Raw genomic sequence first — 16,580 nt, forward strand, 5'->3', positions numbered from 1 at the left:
TGATCTTGCTTTAAAATTTGAAAAAATGTGTCATTAACGTTGTACCATTTAGAGGTCAGGTTCACTTCTGACCAGGGGTGCCCACATTTTGACAATTATAGTAAGTCTAAAATCCATTATGAATACCTGAAAAACTAACGCAAGTTACTTTCATAGTTTTCCCATGTTTGATGAAAGACAGTACATTCCTTTTCAAAATATGCGGTATAACAAACTCAATCATATCTATCCAGAAATACCAGGGCATCCAGCCACATCTGATTGGAATGTAAATCTAGGCTCATGTAATGAGGCAATCCTCATTTACTTAGCTTTGCCTATCAGAAACAAGTCTTAACAGCATTTTTTGCACTTAAGTTAATTACCCTCAGATAAAACCAGTTAGTATGTATGTTTTCCATCTTGCTCTCATAATCTCATAAAATGTTTATAGTAGATTTTTTATATACAGCATAGCAAAATATTATTTGGCAATTGCATAGCTACATGTAGATTGGAATAGTATATACACTCAGTGAGCACTTTATTAGGTATTTATTAGACTATTTTTTGAATTATTAATAAGTCTTTGACGCATTGTGTGTTCAGAGAGGCTCTTGTGCCTACTACTGTTGTAATGCGTGGTTATTTGTGTTAATATCACTTTCCTCTCAGCTTCGATCAGTCTGGCCCTTCTCCTCTGACCTCTCTCATTAACGTTGTGTTTCTGCCCGCAGAACTGCTGCTCACTGGATAGTTTTTTGCACTTTTCTCTGCAAACTCTGCAAACTGTGCATGGAAATCTCACGAGATCATCAGTTTCTGAGACACTCAAACCACTGAGATACTGGCACCCACAATCATTCCACAGTCAGAGTCCCTTGACCATGTCTGCATGCTTTTGTTCATTTAATTGCTGCCACATGATTGGCTGATATTTGCATTAACACGCTGGTGTACAGGTCTACCTAATAAAGTGGTCACTGGGTATATAATCGATGGGGAGTTTCCACTGCAAAAAGTTTCACTTGGAGTGAACAAATTAACACTTAGTTACCAGTTAAGCTAGCCATTGGATAAGAAATTAACAATGGCACTGGTACTTGAACCAAACTCCTTGTGATGTTTTGCTTTGCTGTACTAATTAGGCTTGCAGGGACCTTTGTCTTTTGAATGCCTGAGCAATGAGACATGGAAAAGGCTTATTTGCATTATTATGTTTCTTTTGCCAGCAATTTGGCATCATAGTTTGATAAATATTTAATGGTACGGTTTGTAAATCCAAAGCATATTTTACATCTTTAAATGTAAGGAAAATAGCAGTCACAGGATTGTTTGAAAACAAAATTCAAGACCTATAGCTACAATATAGTACAACAGTAGTCATCTGCAGGAAACACATTTTTGTTATGTCTACCAGGAAAAAATTTATTCTCATCAGAGTTCAGATTTCAGGGTTCAAAAGTGCAACCTTGTATAAACACTTTCGCAATCCTTGGCTGATTTGTTAAATCTATAATTATTTTTATAATTATTCTTATTTTTTTATTCCTTGAATTTCTGTAGTTTCTCCTTTTCTCTGGTGCACCTATAAAATTTTGCAGCACCAGTGCTACTAAATAAAAAAAGCACTTTAGCACTGAATTTCATGGTTTTCACAACATAGTAGACAGAATTGTAACTCTGAATTGTAACTGTTTCTCTGGCTCTCGTACTAAGTCAAAATAGCTGTTTCAACAAAATAGGCCATTAGCATCAGTTGTCTTGAGCATCTCTCATTGTGTCACATGATCTTAAGTCTAGAACACACAGCGTGAGAGTGACTGTGTTGTCAGACTATTTGACACTATGATATAGCCAAGTAATATTTGAACCTAAAACACTATAAACATTTTTTATTTTGTGGGTTGTTACAGGTTTTCAGTTTATTATTATTGTCTGTCATTTGTCAAGTGTTATGAGCTTGTGTAGAAGAAAAGTAAAAGCCATCCATCATTTGGACAGACAGTGCATTGCAGATTGTTATCACAGAGCCCACTCATGTAGTGTAGCTAATTTGTTATGTAACAAGGCAAAAAAAATCAGTCTTTCTTTAAAAAAACCTGCATTCCATCTTGAATTCTGGACTTCTGTCTTGAAGTCCCGAAGTTTATGGCCACCATCAACATCTATTTGTCCTGATTGTAGAGCACCTATTTGTTCCTCTTTTATCCAGCTGGCTTGTAGCACGTTGGGTATTTTCTTTTCTGCATACAATAATGTACAGTCCCCTCCCAAATTATTGGAACATGGCACCTTTGGTATCAGACCACCCAAAATCAGAAATTCGGATCTGTCATCCCATGCACGTATTTTGACCTCAAACTCAATTGTCTTCAGTGTATAGCAAAAACAAAGGAATTAACCTTGCTGTTCCAATACTTTTGGAGGGGACTGTATGCTATCTCCAGCACTAGTTTAGGCTATATGATGCAAACAATCACGCATCTTCCTGGCAAATTCACGTCACAGCACATTAAGAACGCAAAAGTGCTTTCTAAATGTACCTACCGTATCATAAATCTAACTAAATCAGTCGCATGCAAGTTTGGTGAGGTATTCTTGCCCTTATACTTCCCAGTACTTTGTCTAGAGATGACTACTTATGGTGATTATGTGAGTACAGGTTTTAATATTTCAGTTTTAGGCAGCCCTTCCCCTAAGACGGCTGAGTCTGAAAAATCAATCTCAAGTTTCTGGTGGTCAGTGCCATATAAAAAAATGCATGAGACATGAGATGTTGCAGCTGTTGCTTTGCTTGTTTACCATTGGCTAAAGCACGCCGCAGCTGAAGAAAAATTCATGGGACGAAGTCTTGTTTTGATATTGGGTGACCGGCCCATCACTGCAGAACTTACAAGGTGTCCGTTTCCACCCTCAATCTCTGTTCCGTCATTGCTTTGACCTGAGCTCAAGTGCTGTAGGCCTAATGACCACACTAGTGTGTGACTGCTGTGGATCGCTTGAAGTATTTTTTCCAGAAATGTTTGTCTCCCCCAGTCTCAAAAGTACAATCACAAACTGGAGTCTGCTCCTGCAGCACCCTTCATCACTTTGAGAGAGGGCAGATTAGGACATGCCTTAGCAGTCTGTTTGCACTTCATTTCACTGTAAAATCCAGGCTGCCGTCTAAAATTTGCTTATTCTCTGCACAATTAGGACCCTGCAGAAGTACTGTCGTCCTCTGAAGCAATGACCAGAAGTTGGTGTTAATTCAATTATTACACCTTTACTGTGCAGCAACTTTCTTATATCTCAGATGTCACTCCACCTTCACGTGGTCCAAGAGGTTGTTGGCCGCACGAATGAGTGAACTATTTCAATATGAGGGCTTTCTTGGGTGAAAGCATTATATAACTGCTGTCCATAGCTCCCGATTGATGCCAATATGGGCCTGGTTAATTGGCTAGTCGTACTCATGGACTTAGTGTGTACCACCTTCATTGGCTCCTCACTTGTTTCTAATGGGAGGTTTCTGTTGAAATGATTGAGCATTGAGGTGCTGTCATGAAAATGTAGTTTACAAAGTTTGAATTTAAGTTTGTGCTTGCCTCTATTGATTCTTTTTCACGCTGAGACATGTTTTTTGTGTCACTAAATTTAGCATGTTTCTTTATAATTGTAACCTATTAAAAAAGAAAAAAAGAAAAACATCCACTCTCTTTGCACCTGTGCTTTCTTGTTCTCTGTGCTGCGGCAGCACACGCTGTACCCAGGTGTGGATGTTAGCCCACATTACTTGTTTTGCAGCACATCCCCTGTGGGAGACATACCAGACCTACCAGACCTAGAATGATGTAGTTGGAGCAGGATGAGCTCCCTGTTCTTTTCATAGCCTTTGTGTTCTGGCCCTCCTTGGGTTTGGTAGTTATTAAAATGGACAAACTTTCAACGTACTTACTTGCTTGTACTAAGTAGAAAGGCCTGGTCTGCTTCAGGTCTCAGTCCAATAACCGATTTTTCATATGCAGTGTACTGTAAATAGGGTGAGCATTAGTACTTACTATCTAGAGTAGCATGATTCTATTGTTTTTTTAAATTTTGTCCTCTTTAGAAAAGGCCACAGATGGGTCCCTCCAGAGTGAAGACTGGACCCTGAATATGGAGATTTGCGATATAATCAATGAAACTGAGGATGGGTGAGTACCAGTACAGATAGGATGACTCTGGCATCTATGCTGATTCTCATTAACCCCACTCATCTGTAACAGAGCACTGAACACTGTGGAACATATCATGGACACTCACTTAAACTAAGTCAAAATATTATTTTTTCCTCTTAGCACTTGTATGATTCCCGGCACAAATTTAAAGAAGAACTTATATCATTATAGTGGGTTAGACTGTGCTCATGGCCCTGTATGTGAATTAGCCTTTTTATTGCACCTCTTATTGCGTGAAGTTGCCTTGTTATGTAATGACTTTCTCTATTATCTCTATCTAAAAACACATGAGGATATGGTTTTTTGCAAAGAAACAAGATATTATTAATGAAAGCCTCACAAGAGGGGTGCTTTGTAAGATTTGCTGAAATGAAGCATCGCAAGTCTTTCCTTTCAACCCCCATATCCAGATTCTTCTATAAATGCACATTTTCTTGACTGACCGTTATTGTGAAAACCAACATTCTTGCCTTCCGTTTTCTGCTCAATATGTTTTGTGGTATTCTAAAAAAAGAAAGAAAAAATGTTTCTTCCATTTTTGTGAACCTAATTTGAACTAGGCTTGGTTTGTAAATTACTTTGAGTATAATGTACTGATTTATTAAAACATACTAAATAAGCAAAACATATGAAATTATGATGATGTACATTGATTATTCATTTAATTTCTCAATTTTTCCATTTACCCATTAACTCACCCTGCTGCTACACCCTCTGATACCTACTCTCCGTGCAGCTAAATTCTATATATTTGACCAGTTTACTTTTCACTTACTGTAACTTTTTGGATGAAACTGAATGATAAGTTTGGCCAGGGCTCCACAACTGTATGTGCACTCAATGGTGAGTGGCTTTCATTCAGTGAAATGACTCTGATGAATGTAATCCACCATCAGACAGAAATAAGCTACTGGCAGTCTGGAAGGTTAAAAGGTCAGGTCCAAAGTACTTTTTTACTACCCACATGACATTGCTATGTAAATCTGACTGCATTGCAAGCAGGCGTAGCCCTAACTATGGGCGTTTGTAGATCTTTTTTTGTTTCTGGGTCATTTCATGCTTACCAGCTTTTCTTGTTCCTCAGCGGCATTCCAGACCATTATGAGGACACATTTTCCCCAGCAGTGGTGATTCAGGCTTATATGAATGAGGGACAGCACAGGCCTCAGTCATATTCTCATGTGTGTGTTTGGTTCTCAGCCATACCTGTGGGAATAAATACCAGTGAGACAGGACTGCATCTCCAGAGGCCAAGTCCACAGAGCTTCAGTGATTTATGGCTACAGAGGCTTCATATATACTTCCTTATGGTCCACAAGTCTTTTATCAGCCATGACCAGCACTGATGGCTTTAGTTACATGTGATCAATCAAGGAAAGTAAATACTAAGTTGACGTAGTAGATTTGGCAAGTTATATTTAGTTTGGAGTGTTGACTATCTTCTGATCTGACTGCCAACACTTCCAATATTCTTATCAAAAAATCTCTCAAACTAAATAGTATTTTGAAATAATTGACATTGCATTTTAGCAAGTACTGTGTGCAATAGATTATCCTGTTAATAATCGACCACGTAAATTCTAGGAACCGTTCAATTTCAAACCATTCCGACCATTCCGTTTCTTTTTTTTAACCATTAATTAAATATTCTTTCTTCTATTTCCCTGGCCTGGTTCATTTTTTCTATATTATATTTATCCGCCCAGCTATCAAGGACAGATTATGTTGAATATGTTATTTATAATTCATTTTTGTTCTCTTTTTCTACATTTCCATTAAAATTATTATTTCAGGTGTCTCAGTGGCGCAGCCTGTAGAGCACTGACCGCATGCTCATTGCGAGCCGCGACGTCGGTGGTTTGAATCCAGCCGTCTGACATTTGTCGCATGTCTTTCCCTATCTCTCGCCCCCATTCTTCCTGTCTCTCTATACTATACTGTCCAATAAAAGCTGAAAAAGGCCAAAAAAATATCTTTAAGAAAATATTTTATTTTATTTTATTATTTCACGATTAATATAATTTGCTACCTGCAAACTTGTGAATTAAGATTGAGAGACTGACCTCACTTTTCTCTTCCATGCATGGAAATGACAGGTTCAACATGTAGCTACTATCCTGGATTTGATATTGTATGGCATCATACCCTTTTCACTTTTAAAACCTGGCAGAGAATTTGCCACGTGGTTCCACCAAAACGAGAACTGCGTTCTGCTTGATTTCCACTATTCAAACGAAGAGTCTTGGGGACTATTGCAGAAGTAGCCTGTAGTGTGGTGGTTAAGGTTCATGACTTGTAGCCACAATAAGATCCGCACAGCCATTGGGCCCTTGAGCAAGGCCCTTAACCCAGGGGAGGATTGTCTCCTGCTTAGTCTAAACTGTACGTCGCTCTGGATAAGAGCGTTTGCCAAATACCATTAATGTAATGTAATGTAAAGTACATAGGGTTTTTCTTATGTAATCTATGTCCTTTCCTCTGTGTCCACAGACCCAAAGATGCCATAAAGGCAGTGAAGAAAAGGCTGCATGGGAATAGGAATTTCAAGGAGGTGATGCTGGCGCTGACCGTGAGTGTCCGGAACGATCCTGGGACAGGATTTGATAGATTATTTATCATCTGGTTCTTTCACCTCAGTGTGATCTTCAGCTTCATGTCTACACTTGTACATACATGCACAGCACTAAGCCAAGCTGAGAAAATGTGGTCTGAGAAACCTCTTGTAGACAGTGACCTTCAATGAGAGTATTTTTAACTGTCTGTGGACAGAAACCAAAATGGCCCATCATACTGCCAACACAATCAATTTTCTTTGGGTTCTACTCCTTTTTTTTTTTTCTGCAGGTCTTGGAGACGTGTGTGAAGAACTGTGGCCATCGTTTTCACATTCTTGTCACTAATCGGGACTTCATTGATGGTGTCCTGGTTAAAATCATCTCTCCTAAGACCAACCCTCCCACTATTGTACAAGACAAAGTGCTTTCCCTGATCCAGGTAATGAGAAATATCAAAGATATGTTGGGTTTTTGTAAAATGGTGTTCATATGATCATTATGCAACATGTTTTTTTTAAACAAAAATAACAAGGTTAAATGCCAATGAAGTATACAGATCAATTGAAAGAGGTTTTGTTGAGATCTCATTCCGTTTTAGTGTAGTTTACATTCTTGGCGAGAGTGCTAATATGTGTATGAATTTCTGAAGTCTAAATACAATTGACTCGTTATTTTAGTTTTGGTCTATTCAGGACACACCACAGCTCTCAATGAATTTAAAAAGCCATTGATGAGCACTTTCTCAGAAGTCTGAACTGTTTTTAAAGATTTACAGGCATTGCTCACTTTCTTGAGTTCTTGTTATTATTTTAGTTTTGGTGTATGTTTTTGATTTCTCCAGATAGTTTTTGTACCATAAAGAATATTTTAGGTACTTACAGAAGTTTCTGGCTTGCAATTATATCAGTGTATTCTGGTTTGGGCTCTAATGATAGAAAATACACTTAAAGCTCTGGAGCATCTTGTGCCACCAAAGCAATATTCTAATATGTGAAGAACTACCTGCCTCAGTTTGGTAGTGGGTATATCTCCTGCCCCAACCTGTCTCCTATTTCACAGTTATGTGTTGGTAATGATGAAATGATAAAATGCTGAAAAGTGGATAAGATAATTAGACTAATTAGGTGACATGTATACTTAAAAATGACAAGGAAGCTGCATATTTGTTGCCTGTGGTCTTGTAGTCAGGGGACTCGAATGTAGTTTGATGCCCATGGTGTTAAGCATATGTCTGTATCTAGTTGCTTGGAACATCTCCGATAACCAGCGACAGCTCAGATGTATTGGCCTCTTTCTTTGCTCCCAGCTATATCTGCCTCTTGCCAGACATCTATAGGCGAGAACTCCAATTTAACTTCCCCTCCGGAATGTACATTTAGGCTACCCAAGTTGACAAGGGACTATATTTAACAATAGCAGTAAAATAGCGCCACATAGTAATAATTGTATCGTTTAACCATTAGCTCATGCAGTTTTCGCTTTGTTTATATGCAAGGGAATCACCTTACCGCCAATAAAACTGCTCAGAATGCTTAGTCTACAGAACAGAGACAAGCCATCTGCAGTTGATGCGTTGTTTAATAGACCACGTTATGATTGTGCTTTTGGCTGTGGCAGTCCTCGGGAAAGCGTTTTGCCCATTCTGTGCCAGGCATGCGTTGATGTTTTCTGCACATATTGGAATGACGGCCTGGCACAGCACTAATGCGTTAAGAATACGTGCTAGATGCCATACTGTTGAAATAAACTCGGAGAATAGTGGGCAGTTTATGGAAATAATGGTTTCTCTGTTGGCCGTTCTGTTTTTGGGGTGGGTGGCAGCAGGGAATGCATGCGGGGAACGTGCATCCCGTTCCACGTGTGCTGTATGGAGAACAATATAGCTGAACTCCCATAGCTAATGCCCTAAATCATGCATGAGGCTTCTGTTTGCCTCGGGTCCAGACAGCTGCTCACTGCAACTCTACACCTGGCTAAGGGTTGTACAGAACCCTGAAGCGGCTGTGCAGGGCACTGAAGCCTTCACACTGACTGCTCTGCCTCTTTTAATCCATCAGCCCTACCAACTAGTCCATACAGGAGTCATTCTCCCTACATAAATGCATATTTCCACATTTACATTTACATTTTAGTCATTTGGCAGACGCTTTTAATCCAAAGCGACTTACAAGTGCATAGGTTCTACCATAAGTCAGAGGATCACATCCAGAAACTAGCAAAATACACAGGAAATGCTGTTCTAAACACATGGGAAAATGTATCAACTGTGGCTTGTTCTGGATATCTACAAATGATAGCTGTCGTTGAATATTTGTGCTTTTCTCATAAGCTAATTAATGTCTATTGAGAGCCTCTCCTGATGGCTGTAATTTAGAGCAGTTAGTTAAAGTTCAGGCCATGGTTGTGCTCTGTTTCTGGTCTCAGGCCTGGGCAGATGCCTTCAGGAGCAGTCACGGTTGTGCTCTGTTTCTTGTCTCAGATGGCTGTACTCTGTTTCTGGTCTCAAGCATGGGCAGATGCCTTCAGAACCAGTCATGGATGTGCTCTGTTTCTCATCTCAGGCTTGGGCAGATGCCTTCAGGAGCAGTCCAGACTTGACTGGAGTGGTGCACATTTATGAGGAGCTGAAGAGGAAAGGCGTGGAGTTCCCCGTGACAGACCTGGACGTCCTCTCTCCCATCCACACTCCACAGCGGGTAAGACACCATCCTTCAGGTGTAGTCATTGATGAGTGTAGGTCTGGGGTCCAGGCCAAGATTCATCCTGAGGCTTCACTGTATAAGGGACGTTTTCTCCCTAACTGTGCCCCGGCGTTCTCCTCTCTCCTTTCTGTTTGAAGTTGTGCGGTATGCAGAGCACCCGTGAAGTGGAGCCAGCTGCTCCCAAGTACACCTCCCCTCCCCAGCCCTTCTCAGGCCCTGCTCCTCCCGTGTCCTCCACTGTTCCCCCCTCCTACTCAGCACCGCAGATCCCCAGCCTGCAGGCGTCTGGGGCCATTAACCCCAGTGCCGATCAGGTAAGCACCCCTTGTACCTGAGAAACTGCTGTTTCCACATTACAACTGGTGTGAACTGAGCTGATCTGTGCTCCAAAATCTCAGTCTGGTAGCTTGTTTCAGCACTCAGGTTTTGTGATGAACAATCCTCACTGGCTCAAAATGTTTGCCTGGCTTTTAACCATTCCATTCTAAGCTTTGGGCTGGAAAAGGGAGTGTGAGTAATTAGCGGATATGCTATTTTGTTAACTTGCCGTAAGATACTGTACAACTTTCATTAACAGCAGTGAATTTGAAACTGTGCTGCTTCTCCATAAAGTGTATCACACAGGTTCTCTCAAAGGCCTCCTGGAACAGAACATGTTTTATGCTAAAATCAGATGATAGGTAAGGTAAGAGCTTTTGTGACACAGGTCGACAATAATACAGAAGATTGATAGAAGTGAAGCACATAGCATGTAGTCTTTTTTGACTGTGCTTGCTGGTTCTTACACTTTAAACCGCTGTGTACAGATTATCCGGCTGCGCAGTGAGTTGGACATCGTGCGTGGAAACACCAAGGTGATGTCAGAGATGCTGACTGAAATGGTGCCTGGACAAGAGGACCCCTCAGACCATGAGCTTCTGCAGGTCAGGCTCCGTGCTCACGGTCTTCTCTCCATTCACGCCTAAGTAGATATTGTCCTGTGGGGTCTCAACAGTACATTTTGGTTCTTTGTGTACTTAATCTCCATTTAAGAGATTAAGGGCCAGTTTCACAGATTAAGCCTAGTCCTTGACTAAATTCAATTTTGAATGGAGATTCTCGTATTTTTGTCTTACTCTGACCACTAGAGGGAGTGCTTATGCTGTGTGAAGACCGCAGTTTGTGTTTATATGAATAACAGTTGGCTGGATGAATGGTCTTCTCCAGTGTAATCCAGCACAGTAGGCAGTTTAGCCTGTTTAATTTGAGGATTAAGGTGTAGAGATGAGGCTGACGGTGTCGGTGCGGTGAGCTAACCCACCGGTGTGCAGGAGCTGAACCGGACCTGCCGGGCCATGCAGCAACGCATCGTGGAGCTCATCTCCCGCGTGGCCAACGAGGAGGTGACCGAGGAGCTGCTCCATGTCAACGACGACCTCAACAACATCTTCCTGCGATACGAGAGGTGCTGCAGTCCGCCACTTAACCCAACCGCACCGTGTCTGCGCTCCAAGGGGGAGTTTTAGTCTCAATATGGCCAGCAGGGGGCGAGTTTCACGGCCACTTTTATTCCCTGTGTTATCTTTTCGAAAACACTGCCAACTGTCCTATCACAGATCATTTTGAAAATGAATTTGCATTTGCAGTATTTTACATTGTGTACGTGATTGAACATTGAAAAGTTTTGGTCTCGATGTGAAAAGTGTTAAAGCCGAATTAATAGGTGAATTTACTACAGTTCAGTAAAAACAGAAAAACACAAAATAATAAAACAGTCATATTGGAATAATCTGAATTTGTTTTATACTGTGAGTGGCTGTATAATGGTAATGTCACTGATGGAGCTACACCTCTCCAGTAAAATGATTGTTGAATTGCCCTAACAAAATAATATTATTCAGTTTATCATTAAACGTATCTTGGACTGTCGAAGGCACTGTACTTTATGAAGTGTGGAAAGTTGAACTGCTGATATGAGAATCCAGACTCCCTGTGTGAGAGTTTGGCAGTTGTGAGGACTGAAGTTGTCTGCTGTGTGTTTGTTGTCAGGTACGAGCGCTACCGCACGAGCAGAGCTGCCCAGAACACCAATAACGGGGTGAGTGCCCATCACCGCTCCACCCAAAAGAAAATGGCACCTCAGTCCCAATACTTCCTGTCTTAATGTGGAACTTAAGTCAATGCATGAGCAGTTCCCATTTATGTTACTCCTTTTTTATGTTTCATTGCCACTGTAGTACGTTCTTGTGTAATGTCACAATTGATGTTACACTCAATAGCCCTCTCTGTCCTATGGCTATTTTTAATTTATTTATTCAGTGACTTTTTTTTTCCGCTTTGGGTGAAGTTATGTCTCATGCCAGAGTAAAAGATCATCAGTGGAAATGCATGGTAATATTTATGTGTTTTTCCTGTTCTTTTCTGTTATGGCTAGCTGAGGCAGGCAAGTATGAATGTTACCCTGTGTTGTTTTTTTTTCTTTTGGTATGTGATGAGTCACAGGACTAAGGGAATGCTGAGGTATAGCTGACGGCACGTCATTTTTTCCCACGCCATTCGGGCCGTGCGGCACTTCTGAACTAAAGCACGGGAATTAGACGCCACACCCTCGTCCTGCCCGAACCCCTCCCTGTTTCCCACACCTCCTCTGCTTCCTGCATCACCCACAGCTGTCAGCAGCTCGTCACTGCTGGTCCCATACATTCGCCACTCCTGCGCTGCTGAAAATGTGTGTTCTCTGCCAACAGTCACAAGGGCTGCACCACCTTCAAATGCTTTCCAGCCCAAAACTGGAATTGCCATTACTGCTCAGTCTAAGGCACTTCCCTTAAACCACTCGGGTTTAAAGCAGTCTGCCTCTTCATATGCAGCTCAGTACTGTGGAATTACTGATGAAGTACAAAAGCCTTGGCCACAGGTAGAAAACACAAAGATTTTAGCAGATATGTGTGGCAATAGACTATGGCACAGGTGGAAAACACAAAGATTTTAGCAGATGTGTGTGAAAATTGTCTATTGGGGAGATGGGCTTGTGCTTATGGCGAAAAAACACAATTTCAGATATGTGCAGTCACATCATAGCGTAGAGTTGTGTTTGTACCATCAATACTACTTGTGACACTGTTTTTGTGACAGTTTCTTTCTTTTATCGATTATCCTCAGTTGCATATGTCCCATCAGCCTGTACAGTTCCTCTCAAAGCTGTGTTTATTTTGTTTACATTTCTCATTCAGTTTCAATGTGTGAAGAATGTTAAGGTTTGGATACTGGAAAGCTGCTAGACGTGTCAGTGGCTCACTACTGCCATCTGTTGGTAGTGACATCCTTAGGTCATCCCAGCCCACTCAGTGGAGGCTGTCTGGGAAAATATCACGATGGCTTACTTTGTTCTGCATTTCTCTATGTATTTTAATGCTGCTATAGATCAAAAATAATTCCTTCAGAAAAGAGTAATTTCCAGATTAGAATGATTACAAACGTGAGGGAAAAGGTTGAAATGTTTCTGTCTTGTTTTCCTGGTGCCTCCTATTCTTTCAGTGCTGATATCACCATCTGTAGCCTGAAAAAAAACTGGGGTGTGCGCAAAGCACAGAGCCACAGTACAAGCCAGAGAGACTGGAAGCACCAGGATATAACAGAATTCTCACACTTGCCTCTCATTTCCACAATATACATTTTCCAGCTCAGACTCAAGTCAAGTACCAATAAGATTTCATTACTTTCGCAATTATTTGTGTGAATTCCCTTCACTTATCGTTACATGTAATTTGTGGCCTTAGCAGACGTGCATACAGCCTGTAGTTTTCATCAATAAGCTGAACGACATTCACTAGTTTATGGTACTTTTAGTGTTTTAAAAATCCAGTAATACCACTTGAATGTGAAAAATGTTTCAAGCAAATGAACAGGTAATATTAGTATGCAGGGCACTTGAGGGGTGACGCTTTATTTTTACGTTCCCAGTCATTGCGACTAATGGTCATTTGAGGACTGAGTGGGTCCCATAGGAGCTGAGTCCTGTGTAAGTGGTGTGTTGGGCTATGGGAGGAGGCATAGCGCAGCGGTAGGGGAGATGTGAGTGGTGTGTTGGGCTATGGGAGGAGGCATAGCGCAGCCGTAGGGGAGATGTGACTGTCTCTGCCTGTCTCTGTTGTATGGTTTGGTCCGCAGGTGCTCAGCGAGGCCACAGAGGACAACCTGATTGACCTGGGGCCAGGGTCCCCGGCTGTGGTCAGCCCCAAGGTGAGCGCCCCTGCTGCCCCTGCTGCCCCTGCTGCCCTGGCTGCCCCTGCTGCCCCCGTGCCCTCCTCCACCCCGGCGGCCGCCCTCTCCACTCAACTCGCTGGGCTTGGTGAGTCCGGCATCCTCACCTTCTCATTCTCGACATGAATATGACAAACACTGCCTGGGCAAACAAGCTGTGCTCCTGTGTTATTGAGCTGAGGCTTTTATCCAAACGACTTACAGTTGACTAGGCAGGGGCCAATCCCCCCTCAGAGCAATGTGGGGTTAAAGGTCTTGCTGAAGGGCCCAATAGTTGCTCTCATCTTATTGTGGGAACACTGGGGCTTCAACCACCAAGTTTCTAGGTCCCAGTCAAGCACCTTAGCCACTCGGCTACAGGCTGCCTGTGACTCTTCTCAGCCAAGAGAGTGGGAAGCGCTGGCTAATTCCACACAGCAGCTCCTGCAGCTCTGCTGGACAGCACACAACAGAACATCTGAGGACAGGCTAGGAGCGGCTTAGCGCGTAAAAATTATAACAATGACAAGAACACAGCGTCTGAAGTCTAAATGTACCCTCCTCTGATCTTTCCCTCCAAGCCGTTTCTTATGATGCTGCTCCAGCAGATGTGTTTTGGTCCCTGGCGGACGGAGGGGTGTGATTTAGCTGAAGGCTGTCAGACAGGGAGTCTCACCCCTCTCTCTCCATTCCTGCTCTGCAGACGTGGGTGCGGACAGTGTGAGCGGCACTCTGAGGTCCCTGCCCAGCTGTAACCCCCGGGATGATTTCGACATGTTCGCTCAGACCAGGACCGGCTCTCAGCCTGAACCGCCCAAAAGGTGAGCGCTGCGGAGGCACTTTCCTCCAAGCCCGGTTTCATATCTCACTGTGCACTGTTTTTCAGTACCTCCAGCAAAGTGATTTTAAATTTCTTCTTCTGTTCTGTTAAAGTGTCCCCTTTATTTTAATTAAGATTTCTTATTTTTAGTGCTGCAATGTTTGTTAATCACCTGGAGTTTAATAAGGCCCTGTATATTATTATGTTTTTTTTATGGGCTTGGTTATTTAAATAGCCTAAATGACTGTGACTGGCTCACTTGAATGAGTATGTAGGACACAGTCGCTCTCCCATAGAACTGTTGTTTGTTGCCAGTGTGAAGCATGAAGAGCTTCAGGCCAGTGGTGGCATAGTTTCCGGTCCGGACACCAAACAACAGAATGCCGCGGGGGTGAGTACAAGCCAAAGCATGGTGGGAACTGTAGTCTTTATATTCCTGTACCCTCTCTGGGTCATGTGTTGGCAGTGAGTGTGTGGATGGTGTGCTGTAGGAACAGAGTGTTCCAGCTCTTGCTCTCTGGTTTAGCCTGGGTCTCCTGCATGGAATGCTGTGCAGTCTGTTCTTTACTTCAGATTGAGACCCAAGGATCCTGAGCCCCAGTGAACTTGAGTTTTACATGCAGTGGGTTCTGCAGGTAGTCATTCGTTGCAGTGAGCTCTTAGAGGTACTGCACAGAAGATGTCAATCTGAGGGGAGACTTACATAGCTGCCATTTTACCTGTTGTCCATTTGTTCAGTAGTATTGAATTCATTGTATTAACTTTTGTACATTGGGACAGTAGTTCTAACATGTAGGATTTCAGCATCCAACCCTTTGGTCATAGCCATGGTCCTTAATTGCAGCTTCATACAACATATTTATGAGTTATGAACGATTTTGGCAACTTTCTGTGCATTTCTCTGAGACCCTCTGGAGCAGATGTCATTTCTCTGTCAATTTAGCCCAAATGTATGATTTAGCCTGTCCTGTTACTAAGATACCTCATATGCTTAGAATGGGACTCTAGAAATACGATTGAGTAGGAAGTACATCTTACATTAGTCAGAGGTTTATCAGCAAATCCATATCAATACTGAAGACTTGGAAGATGCCATTAATGAACCCTGTCCTGGATCTGAAGTAGTGGAATTCCCCAGACATGGCTGGACTTTGCCTCATCAGAAGATGGGCGTTTAAGCATTGCATGTTTAGCATTGCAGTTGCCATGTATTATAGCTTATTCTGTAGGGAAGACATGTAGCACAACTCATACATATAATCCATGAGGGAAAGGAAACACATTCACATGGCAATCTGTCGCTGAAGGTTCTAGAATTAATTTCAATAGCAAACAGACAAAAGTGCAGTAAAGTATGTTTAAAAAATATTAAGGGAGGTCAGACAATAGCCTGGTCAGGGCTTAACATTACAGACACATAGTGTAGTTGGATTTCATTAGACAACATGAAAGGGCTTAGTGGAAACAATTACATATTAGTCCATCTTGCATATGTTAATATTTGCACAAAATATGGTAATATAAACTCAGGGGAATGCAGAGTCTTAGGGATACAGCCTTTTGGATGAAGCTAAAGGTTTAAGCTTCAGAAAACAAGAAGATTTGAAAATACTTTCTTAATATTGGTTTAATTTTGGTATTTTTACTTACATTTTTATTTGTGTTTTCATCTAATAAATGTCTCCAGTTAATTCTTTGGCATGAGATGTACATATCTCTTGTTTGGCTTACTGTTTATTCTGGCTAGCTGTATTTCTCACATTTATAAGCCATTTTGTGTTGTTGATTCAGCTGAGGGTAAAAGATGGTAACGCAGACATGGAGCCAATAGACAGCTGGCTTATTACCCAAGGAATGGTGAGGATGTCACCAGCACCGCTGTTCCTCAGTGTCCCCGGTGTCCCTGTTCTGTCCCTCTGATCCATCGTGTCCCCTGACTGTGCCCCCGCACTGCTAAAACCAGCCCTGTCAAACAGTAAAAGGGAGAGCCTTGATTGACACACTCCTACATCCTCAGGACTCACACACATACATACAGTAAGACTGGGACCATCAGAGCACATTTTGGGGAAAATAATTGTGTAATTGTATAAGTGTCCAC

At 42.0% G+C, this 16,580-nt stretch overlaps 1 protein-coding gene across 4 annotated transcripts in view; it reads left to right on the top strand.

Annotated features, from left to right (window-relative positions):
* Positions 1-16,580, top strand: part of tom1l2 (target of myb1 like 2 membrane trafficking protein) — a 29,425-nt gene that overhangs the window by 3,234 nt on the left and 9,611 nt on the right. For 3 of the 4 annotated variants that reach the window (XR_009706520.1, XM_061229968.1, XM_061229979.1), the window contains exons 2-12: positions 4,073-4,157; positions 6,672-6,750; positions 7,026-7,175; positions 9,298-9,432; positions 9,576-9,752; positions 10,245-10,361; positions 10,749-10,882; positions 11,467-11,515; positions 13,588-13,768; positions 14,363-14,480; positions 14,795-14,870. Coding sequence is in view for 3 of the 4 variants with exons in the window: in XM_061229968.1 (XP_061085952.1) it covers positions 4,073-4,157; positions 6,672-6,750; positions 7,026-7,175; positions 9,298-9,432; positions 9,576-9,752; positions 10,245-10,361; positions 10,749-10,882; positions 11,467-11,515; positions 13,588-13,768; positions 14,363-14,480; positions 14,795-14,870 (1,301 nt within the window). In the remaining variant the exon portion in view is untranslated. Of the gene's footprint in view, positions 1-4,072; positions 4,158-6,671; positions 6,751-7,025; positions 7,176-9,297; positions 9,433-9,575; positions 9,753-10,244; positions 10,362-10,748; positions 10,883-11,466; positions 11,516-13,587; positions 13,769-14,362; positions 14,481-14,794; positions 14,871-16,270; positions 16,337-16,580 lie in introns of all 4 variants that reach the window. The other variant, XM_061229957.1, reaches the window with a different exon arrangement.

This window comes from Conger conger, chromosome 2 (assembly GCF_963514075.1).
Source record: "Conger conger chromosome 2, fConCon1.1, whole genome shotgun sequence".
Taxonomy (NCBI): Eukaryota; Metazoa; Chordata; class Actinopteri; order Anguilliformes; family Congridae; genus Conger; species Conger conger.